Source organism: Vombatus ursinus, unplaced genomic scaffold (genome assembly GCF_900497805.2).
Source record: "Vombatus ursinus unplaced genomic scaffold, bare-nosed wombat genome assembly UNPS02014801.1, whole genome shotgun sequence".
Taxonomy (NCBI): domain Eukaryota; kingdom Metazoa; phylum Chordata; class Mammalia; order Diprotodontia; family Vombatidae; genus Vombatus; species Vombatus ursinus.
Window position 1 is genome coordinate 15,904,156 of NW_020954579.1, and position 10,714 is coordinate 15,914,869.

The following is a 10,714-nucleotide window of genomic DNA, read 5'->3' on the forward strand; positions in this document are numbered from 1 at the left end:
TGCATGTATTATACACATATATCATATAGATAAATGTGCATATACTATACATGTATCATATAGATGTGTGCATATACTGTACATATGTACAGTATATGTGTGTATACACATATATGTGTATATTTATATACTTACATATACACATGTTGTCCCACCTGATAGAATATAAGCTTCTTAAGGACAGGGATTATCTCAGTTTTTACTTTTGTCTTTGTATGGCCAGCAACTAATACAATCCCTGGCACATTATAGGAGCAATAAATTCTAGCTGATTGACTGAATCACAATGATTACAATGATTAAATGGGGAAAAAACCCAACAAAACAATGGAAATTTAAATTCGGTGAAATGATAATGACCTAGTTTGGCCTCAAGGAAGAGATTTGAGAACATATTACCCTTCCTCCTTTGCAGAGGTAGGGGGTAATGGGTGTTGATCATTACTTATAATATTGGACTTGGTTGATGTGTTGGTAATTTTGGTGAACTTCTCTTTCTTAAATTCTTTGTTATAAGGGATATGTTAGGTGACATAGGTGATATTAAAACAAAAGGTATCAATAAATAGTTTTTTTTAAAAAATAAGTTATTGGGGACAGTTAGAGAATCACAAGTTTATTTGTTTCCTGGCTCAAAACATAGTGAAGCAAGGGATTCAATAGGTAGGAATGTGGATGGGTCCTGCAGCCCAGTTTTGGGGAGTTCAAGAACATAGGGAAGGTTATTCTCCACTCACCCCATATCCAGATTATCTGTTTCAAAGCACTTTGGAGAAATTGAATCAGTTCAGGGGCCTGAGTCTATACCACAATACAGGCCTCATTGTATAAGTTGGAGGGCAAAGTGGGAGAAAAGCAATTTTGACTTTAAAATGATTTAAAGTTAAGGATTTTAACTTTCAAAAAACCCAACTCAAATTGGGGATCTCTAAGGTTTTCACCAAATCTATTTGGTGAAAATTTATGTTAAAACCCCCATTCTTGCAGTTATTGTCAGCTTAGTTTTTTAGGAGGGTCCCTTGGGCAAGTGAAGTGGGGAATGGGAGAACTGGGTAAGGAGGCAGTTAGACTTGGGTGGAAGTGAGGAAATGGGTATAGAGGACCCCTATCCATCTTCTGGAGTTAAAACTCCCTTCCAAAGAGCTGTCTTTTCCCTCCCTGGGAAGAATATGGACACCAGTCAATGTTGTCCATCAGCTTGGGCTGGGCTCTAGAAATCTTTTGGTGAAGTACAAAGGCTCGTGAGGGAAGGAGGAGCATCAGGACAAGACATAGACCTCCAGCAAGCTGGAGACAGCATGCATTCGGTAGAAGATTCCGAAGGGAAGGCAGATGTTGACAATGGCTGCCCATAGGGAGTAGCCATAGAAATCCAGTTCCAGGTTGTTGTTGAACTGAGGTCGGGCACCAAAGGCAGGCATGATCCAGAGCTAAGGAGAGAGTGGGAATGGATGGGTGGGTGGGTGAGTGAGCATTCAGCAACAAAGTAGAACCCAAGTCACTTTCAGGGATTTGGCTCAACTACTCACCCCTTCCACACATTTTGTAGGGCTGTTGCCTTAGTTTTATAGAATGTTTGAGCTGGAAGTGGCTTTAGAGCTCCTCTATTCAATTCCCCTCATTTTACAGGTGAAGAAATTGAAAGATTAAGTGACTTGCCCAAAGTCAGGTTGAGTTAGAATTAAAATCCAAATCTTCTGACTACTGTTTTTTTTTCTACCATATTGATTTGTGTTTTTTTAAGCAATACTAGATTCCTTTAGCCCTAGTCACTACTCAAGAAACATTTATGCACACACACACACACACACACACACACCCCTCAACTCCAAGGGAGCCAGCCAGTGGTTATACTTATCACACCCTCAGCCTAGTCCTACCCAACTGAAACCGCCTGAGTGTTGAAGGGTATGGAAACAAAGAAACGGTGGATGTAATAGGAGGAAGGCATTTCTTCATATTTAAGGACCAGATTATATTTTCCTCCAAAGTAAAATGGGGAGAGGACTATGAGGATGTAGTGGAATGGAGTTCTCAATGATCTCTAAGCACACTTTCACTAAAGATGATGCATTACCACCTGCTTTACTGTAGTGCCCTAAGGACCATGAGATCTTTTCATCCTACTTGTAGCTAAAACTTTCTATATTGTGTTGCCTCTCCCACTAGAATGTGGGCTTCCTGAGGGCAGCACTAGGAATGTCTTAATTTTCTGTTCAGGTAAAGATAAAGCACTTATTAAGTGCCAGACACGGTACTAAGTGCTGGGAATATAAATACGAGCAAAATTTTGTATTCTCAAGCACTTACAGTGCTTTAAGGACCTAATAAATACCTTTAATTCATTCAGCTATTCTAGCTCTGAATCCTGTTCATTGTATGGTACAGAGAATTAGAGAAATAAATTTGAAGTCAGACATCCTAGATTTGAATCCTGTCTCTGCCACTTACTACCCACATAACCTTTGGAAAATCGTTTAACATTTCTGGACCTGTTTCTTTGCCTGTTAACTAAGAGAGTTGGATTAGATGTTCTCTAAGGTTCTCCTAACCTATGCTGTATAATTTTGAAAGTATGCATAAATAAACAAATCTGCCATTCTAAACATTTTTGTGAGACATCTACACACTGAGGTACTGAAAGCTGATGAGAGATGAGGGAAGGCCACACCCAGTTGGCAGAGGCTGGGCTAGAGGACTCCAGGCAAGATTCTCCTCACCTTTTATCCTCTTGGCTGACCCAGCATCCTCCCTGCCAGACTATTCTGTCTTATCTCTCTGTTTCCTCTCTTCTCCCCTGGGCTGAGGGAGAACTAAAGGAAACTGGGAACCAAGCTAAGGTTTAGCTGCTCCAGGCAAAAGTAGCTCCTAACCTGTTCTGGAATATGGTGCTTGTGTCTACAGATAGGTACCCAGGTTCCTGGGTCAGTCAGTGAATTAGTGTTTGGTGGAACTCATGTCTGGACTATAGTGACTGGGGAGGTATATGAAAGGGGGAAGGGATATCAGATAAATCCTTAGATACGTAGTAAACCCAGATCATTGCATGGCTAAAGTATCAGCTCTTGCCCTTTGATGAATGAGAGCAGAGATCTAGAGATGCTTCAGTTTTAAAGAATCTATCCCCCTGTTCTGGAGGAGTTTCAGTACAGATGGCATACTTACAGAGAGTTTTACTTCTATTGGAGATGTTTCTAAAGTGGGGATACATTAGAAATGTCTGTGATGGATATATCAGGGATACATTGGGAGGAGTTATTAATTATATCTGCAGGGGGGCATAACTATGTTGGGTCAAGTGTCTCTATATTGGGGATACACCTACACTGAGGTACTTTATGCTAGTTATGTGTTCATTTTGAGAGTATTTCTTTAGTGAGGACATAAATATATGGGGCAAAGAATATATCTAGATCTGGGCTGTTTTATGTATTGAAGATATGCCTACTTTGGAGATGTTTTTGTATTTTAGAATACTGTTTCCCTGATAAGATTTTTATATTGGAGATATATCTGGATTTGGGGAGTTTCTATATTGAGAATATGCCTGCATTGGGGATGTTTCTATATTGGGTACATAGCTTTAAGGGAATATTTAGGATGTATCAAAATTTAATGTGTTTATATATTGGAGATTTGCCTACATTGAGGATATTTCTATATTGGGCATATATATGTATATGTATATATATATATGTGTATATGTATATATATATATATATACACATACAAACACACATACACACATATATATGTAACTATACTAAGAGGTTTCTATAATGGGGACGTATCTGAATTTGTGGCCTCTAGATGTTTGGGATATGCTTATATTAGGTTGCTAGCATATTAGGGCTACATATTTGTTGAGCATATCTATCTATGAGACTTTTTGCAAGATAGCTTTGCTGATTCACTTAGGGGTAGGGAGCCTCCATCTACTTCTCCTTCCCCATCGCACTCTAACACTTCATTTTGCTCAGTTTTCACATTTCCATGGGACTCTGGTACTTCCTGCTGCTGCTCTAATTAAACTGAGAAAGAGTCAAGTCACAAGATGGAATGAGCTCTCACATCCCTAGTTTGTGGACGAGGGCTCCCCTCCCTCTACATGAGCTCTCACACCTCCTTCCCCTTCTTGCTTCCCTCGGTCCGCATTTACCTGGAACTTTCCAGCTCCTCCTTCTCCTACCGCTTTCCCAGGAAGTCAGAACTCTGCTATTTCATTCATCTTCTACCCTGTTTCTTAGAGGGGGTCTGCCTAGAAGAAAACACCTTGCCCTCTCTGAACCTGAGAAACTAGTTCTTTACTAGAGATCTCTAACATAGGGGGCAGGGGGCAAGGTGAGTCAAAGAACATCTTCACTAGTGTTGGGCAAAAGAACAGTGACCATTCCTCCCCTGACCTTCCATCTTTACCACCTCTCTACCCCTACTCACAATCACGTTGCACAACAGTAGAAATAGTGAAATATCTTTCAGGCACTTGCTTCTCCAGTTCCTCCGGGGGGCTGAGATAATGGTTACTGCCTCCTGGGGGCCAGCAAGGGTGGAGTCCACCAGCCCAGGAGTGGATGGGTAGTCAGGCAAGGTCTGGAGGGCATCCTGATTGGCATAGGTGAGGCCATGGATGGGCTCATTGGGTGAGTTTCCTTGGATGGCAGGGGGACCTCGGTGGAGGCTTTCAATGATGAAGACATTCTGGAAAATGTGCTGGGCAATCATTAGCAAGGAATAGGAGAGGTTCAAACCACCCAACACGTCCCTGGGGGTACCTGCCACTACAGCCACAATAGAATAATAACAGATGGCATACTGCCCAAGAGCAGCCCCCATCAGCAGAGCTACGTCCACCGTACGAGTTGGGTTCTTGTGCTGATCCATTGTCCTTTGGTCAAAACGGTAGATGATAGAGCCCCCAAGGCTGACTAGGGTCATAAGGCCCAGGCAGGCTATATTAAAGCTGTAGTAGAGGATCAGGGCTTGGTGGGTCCCACTCATGTCCCCACTCACCTGGACTTCATAGATAATGAAGATCCCTAGCCCTACCACAAATATGAGCAAGCCCAGCACAGGCCCAATGAAGAAGGTTTCCCGGAAGAAGCTGGCAAAGGAAGGAGTGTGGCTGTGACCATGGCCATGGTCATGAGAAGGGCCTATCAGGCGCCCCACATTCTTCCACATGACGTAGACCATTGTGGAGGCGAAGAGGCTGTACTCGATGTTGAAAGGATACAGGTAGAAGTAGCCCTGTTCAAAGACCTGACAGAAGGTTGTGTTGCAAGGACAGGCCTCTTCTGCTGTGCTGTCTGCCCGTTCTGCTGGGAAAAGAGAGGGCATAGGCAGGTGCTGGGATGCTGGTGAACAAAGGACTGCTTTTTCCTATCCTCTTTCATGTGACTTTGGGCATTTTCCAACTTGAGGAACCTCTGGTTCTTAACGTGTATGTGTGTGTGTGTGTGTGTGTGTGTGTGTGTATGTGTATGTGTGTGTGTTTGTGTGTGTGTATGTGTACCCCTTTGGCAGTCTGGTGAGGCCTATGGACCTGTTCTCAAAAGAATGTCTTCAGATGCATAAAATAAAAATACATAAGATTTAAAGGAAATCAATCATATTCAAATATGGTTATCAAAATATATTTTTAAAAACTTCATGGACCCCTGCTCTAGGAAAGAGAAAATAAATCATCCTTTAAAACTCATGCTAATCAATCCAGGGATGAAGAACATTGCATTTAATATGAGATTCCTTTTCAATGTATCAATGGATTTTGCTTATTATTTTCCTTTTTCTTTATTTAAAAATATTTGTTATAAAGGAAGACTCTGCCTACATTGGGGTTGCTTCTGTGTTGGACACACAGCTTTATGGGCATGTTTCTATATTAGGGATGTATCCAAATTTAGGGTTTTTAATATATTGGAGCTATACCCACATTGTGGGGATAGGATATAGGAATAGAACAGTGGGGGTTGGAGAGAGAGAAGGACACAGGGAAATCTAGTAATGTAAAAACAAAAGATACCAATAGAAACTTATTTTAAAATAATAATAATAATAATGATAATAGCATTTATATAGTGCTTAAAGTCTTGTAAAACATTTTATAAACATCTCATTTTATCTTTACAACAACCCTGGTAGGTAAGTGCCATTATTATCTTTATTTTATGGAAGAGGAAACTGAGGCAAACAGAGGTGAAGTGACTTCAGGGTCATGCAGCTAGTGAGGGAAGGATATAAACTCATGTCTTCCTAACTCCAGGTCCAGTGCTCTATCTACTTTGACATCTACCTGCTTCACAAAACACATGCCAAAACTCACCTCCTCCAGGAAGCTTTTACTGAGAATTGCCAAAGTCTAACTAGTCCAATCCATACCTAACAGGTACACCCTCTTTAATATTCCTGACCAGTAATCATCTAATCTATGATCACATATAGAGCTCCAGTGATGAGGAGCTCACTTCTTTTTTTGTTTTGTTTTGGTTTTTTTGGCTAGGCAATGGGGTTAAGTGACTTGCCTAGGGTCACACGGCTAGTAAGTGTTCTGCGTCTGAGGTCAGATTTGAACTCAGGTCCTCCTGAATCCAGGGTCGGTGCTCTGTCCACTTCGCCACCTAGCTGCCCTGGGAGCTCACTTCTCAAGCAGCACATTCCTCCTTGAAACGGCTCTAATAATTATTTTATTAGTATGTTATTAATCTGTGCTTGCTCTTATGTAGGTTTACAAACATATTAAGTTATCTGCCTGGGAATGTGGGTTTTGTCTTCCCAACTAGATGACTCCCCAACTACCTTCAGGGAGGGTAGGCTTTATTTCTCTTCTCTCTTTGGGACTCCCCACGATAGCCAATATGGGATGGGTCTCTACCCACCACCGAAGGTTCAGTCTGTTAAGTTGAGTGACTACCTCATTACCTTATAAAACATGCTAATTTTTTTTCAGGGCTGAACCAGGGGCCCTAGAGAAACTAAGAGAATGAGGGAAAGTTAAATTGTAGAAAGGCAGAAAGGGAGGCCACATTTCTTGGCAATTAAGAAATTCTCTCTCCTTTCCTACCCTCTACTTCTTCTCCTAGAGGTGCCCAAACTCTCTCTCCTTTCCTACCCTCTACTTCTTCTTCTTGAGGTGCGCAAACTCTTTATCCCTCCACTCTTGAACCTCTTTGTATTCCTTTCTCTTTCCCAAAAGCTCTCTATTGCTCTCACCAGCTGAACCATCCTTGTTCTCTCTCCAGTCTAGGTTCCCCTCTTCTTTGGGATGAGAGCAAGCAAGGAGAATATCCCAAGCCTCAAGACCAGAGTAGCCTTCCTTTCAGAGGTCAAGGAAGAATTGTCTCACAGCCAGATGTAGGAGTAGGGAATAGCAGTGGTCCCTGAACCCTATCCCTGCCTCACTCCCCTACTTAAGCTACAGAGAGCTCAACCAATCTCCCAAAGTCAGAGGCGTGCTATCCTGAACTTTAGCTCAGCCTACCCACTGGAGATTGCCTGAGTCATTGGTGGTATGTGGGCCCATAAGGATCAAGAAACTCACCATCAGAAGTGAGGCGGGCATGGCTGCTATTGCCACTATGAGAGTGTGCATGGTGAACAGATTCATCCACCACGGCTGCCATCCAGATGGCCAGGTTGGTGGTGAGTGTAAACATGAGACCACACCTATTTGGGGGGAGGGGGAGAGTGAAGAGGCTAGTGAGAGTCCCCATTTCACACTGGGGCTACCCATCCTGGGATGTGCCAGGGGAGGAACTTGGGGAGAACAGCTGAGTATTCTGTTTTGAATAGAGAAGGAGTTTTAGGAAAGGTAGAAAAAAATTTGATGGGATTTGTAGGGCTGGACAATCTTCCCCAAGGAGACTTGGCAGGTCCCCAGTAGACCAAGCCACTGAGAAAGATGCCTTGGGGATACTCCCTTCATGGGGGTCATTTGCACATGGTGCAGGTTCTCTCTCCCCAGGTAAACCCTGGTAAAATTCTGTCCATCTTGACATTTGGGGAACAGGTATCCCAAGATGAACAGCTCTCACTTCTGCTTGCAAGATAGAGTACCATGTGAGCAGTGATTTTGAAGCAATTATCAGTGAACATGGGGACAGACTGGACTAAGTAACATTGAATTTAGAGGTATATTGACTCAACTGACATTGAATTTGTGGAAGAACTAAAGCAATTGGCTATGAATTTGGGGTTGGGCAGGAAGGGGGTACTCACCGGGTCAAGTCTAGGTGGGCATGAACACAGTCCTTAGCTGAAACCCATAGGAAGTATGTCTATGAGAATAGAGAACAGACGTGTCTTCCTGAGAAGGATTGAAGTGGAAGCCCTGCTTATGTTTTGTTTCTTTCACAGGCCTTTACAATATCCATGATAGCTCAGATTTGCCCAGCATAACAAGGTTTACCAAGTGTCTTTCTCGAGACGGCCTTTCGAGGTGGGGCCTACAAGTATTATTGTCATTTTACAGATGAGGAAATTGAGAGTAGAAGAGATAAAGTATTAGAGCTAGAACTTGAACCTAGGTCCTCTAGCCACTCTGGTGTTTACCAGAAAGATCAAGGGAAGGGTAGGGTACAAAGTAGGTTAAGAAAAAATAACACATCAACTATTGACTCAAAAATAATAAATTCATCCTCAATGATGTATGCTATTAATGTCTCCTTCGTTATATACTGAAACGATTCCTTTCCGAAGTGGAGACAGGACGATACCTAGGTATCTCTCAGTCCAAGGCAAGAGTGTATCTCCTGGTTTTCATTCTCACTCCCCAAATCAGTTCATTGGACTAAGACATAGTTTAGGTAGCAGAGTTGGCCTTAGGTGAATCATCCAGCAAGCAAAGTTTGGTGTTTGCAGCTTCTCACCTACTTTCCCACCACATCTATGTAGTTCTGTCTGTCAAGCTCTTACTGTCAATTAGGTGTCAATGAATCCTCCTTAAGATATTAGTTGATGTTAGTTTTAACTGTTACCCTTCAGGAGCATTTGCATTTTAACAGAGTAGATAGACCCCAAAGAAGTGAATATCTAATTGTGAAATTTTAACTGCAGTAATGAACAGTGAAAATGTTAGGAATGGAGAGAAGAAATACTTCCTTCATGCCTCTCTGACCTGCTGGTGATTGATGCCTAGAGACAATGGGCAAAGAAGGCTTCTGAAAAAATAACCTCACCCATTAAAAAAAACCCAACTACTGTTTACTTTTAGTTTTGTATTTCATAGTCTCTAGCACATGGTATGCACTTAATAAATACTAATTGATTGGGGAAAATTTTTTTTTTCCAGCTCCAACTGCTTAGTTAACTGAATCCTCCTTGCCTTTTGCCAGTGGTTGTGTTCAAATTGGCCCTGACTAGGCAGAATTCTGGCTAGAAAAGAAATCCTGGTTTGTGTGCAACTGGGGTCAGTTAAGGAGAGGGGCCAGATTCTTGGGGATAAAAATTGTTGCTGAATCCTTCTTCCAAAACCACCCCATCCTCACCAGGTGTTAACCATGAACAGAGCTCCTAACCAAATTGCCCTACTCCTAAACTCCTCCTGCCCCTCTCATAGATCCCAGGAGCTCCCACCTGCATCAGGCAGACGTTGACCTCCTCACTTACCTGAACAACGACAAATATAGCCTGTATGATGGGATAGAGGATCTTGATTGCTGACTGACACTCATAGAAACTGGAATAGTAGCCTGTTTTGAAGACGTCCATGACCAGGGTACAGACACCAAATAGGATCAGCCCACCTTGGGAACAGAGATGGTGGAGGTGAGATATTGGGATATATCATCTCAAACTTGCCTGTGGCTCCATTCTCACGTTATCCTGTATGGCCCACTGATCAAAGACAGATATTGGGGATGTTGAAAGAAGTTAGAGATTAATGCTCCCAGTTGGTGGCTAGTACCTCTGCCTGCTCTGCTCTGGAAGCAAGGATTACATTAGGTTGTCATATTCGGGGCTGTAAGGGAACGTTGCCACACTAAGATTTTTAAATTGTTGGGGACCTTGGAAATCACCCCAACTCCTTCCCCACCTCCATTTCAAAGAGAAGCAAACTGTGGTTCAAGGTAGTTAAATGATTGGCCCAAGGTCTAGTATCTGAATTTGATCTCGGGTTTTTTGACTTTAAATCTTCACTACACCTTGCAGACGTAAGATGCTTCTCTCCCTTTCACAGTGTTTCCCTTTCCTCAGTCCAAGTTCTTGTCAGACCCACTCAGGCCCCTCGCCAAGTCTGGCTCACCTACCCATGTCAAGTCATAGCACTTCTTCCATTTCCAGTTCTTCCGAGGGCAACCTTGGGCCAGAATCCCCCTCCCCCTTCTCATGTTCCCCACCCCAACCCTGCACCTCATTTCCAACCCCGCCCCCACCAGTTTTCTGGGTCCCGAACTTCTCTCCAACCTTGAAGCCAGATTGGTCCCGCGTGAGAGTCCAGGTAGGGGATCGCATCCGGGAGTCGGGAGGTTCGGAATATGTAGAAGAGAATCCAGATGATGGTGAGGAGCATCATGGTGGTAAGCAGTGCGAACACATCTGTGTCATACACCGCCACTTTGTTGAAGGCGCCGCTGCTTATGAGGGTGCTGGCGAGGAGGAGCACATTGACAGACAGCAGCACCGACAGCATCCGGCCGCCCTTCTTCCATCCCTCCCGAAGCGTGGGTTCCGGGGCTTGGGGGCTTTCCTTGGTGCCCGGGACCAGCTCCTCCGACAT

The 10,714-nt window shown here is 43.2% G+C and overlaps 1 protein-coding gene across 2 annotated transcripts; it reads right to left on the bottom strand.

The window, feature by feature from the left end:
- Positions 1 to 827: 827 nt before the first annotated feature.
- OTOP2 (otopetrin 2) lies at positions 828 to 10,714 on the bottom strand. Of its 2 annotated transcripts, none has more exons than XM_027873329.1 (6): positions 10,402 to 10,714; positions 9,604 to 9,740; positions 8,215 to 8,273; positions 7,538 to 7,662; positions 4,438 to 5,315; positions 828 to 1,430 (listed from the first exon to the last, which is right to left on the bottom strand). In XM_027873329.1, the coding sequence occupies exons 1-6, from the start codon at positions 10,712 to 10,714 to the stop codon at positions 1,260 to 1,262; spliced, it is 1,683 nt and encodes a 560-aa protein (XP_027729130.1). In that variant the 3' UTR covers positions 828 to 1,259. The 2 variants fall into 2 exon arrangements, with proteins under 2 accessions (XP_027729130.1, XP_027729129.1); XM_027873328.1 differs by having other exon boundaries at positions 4,438 to 5,318.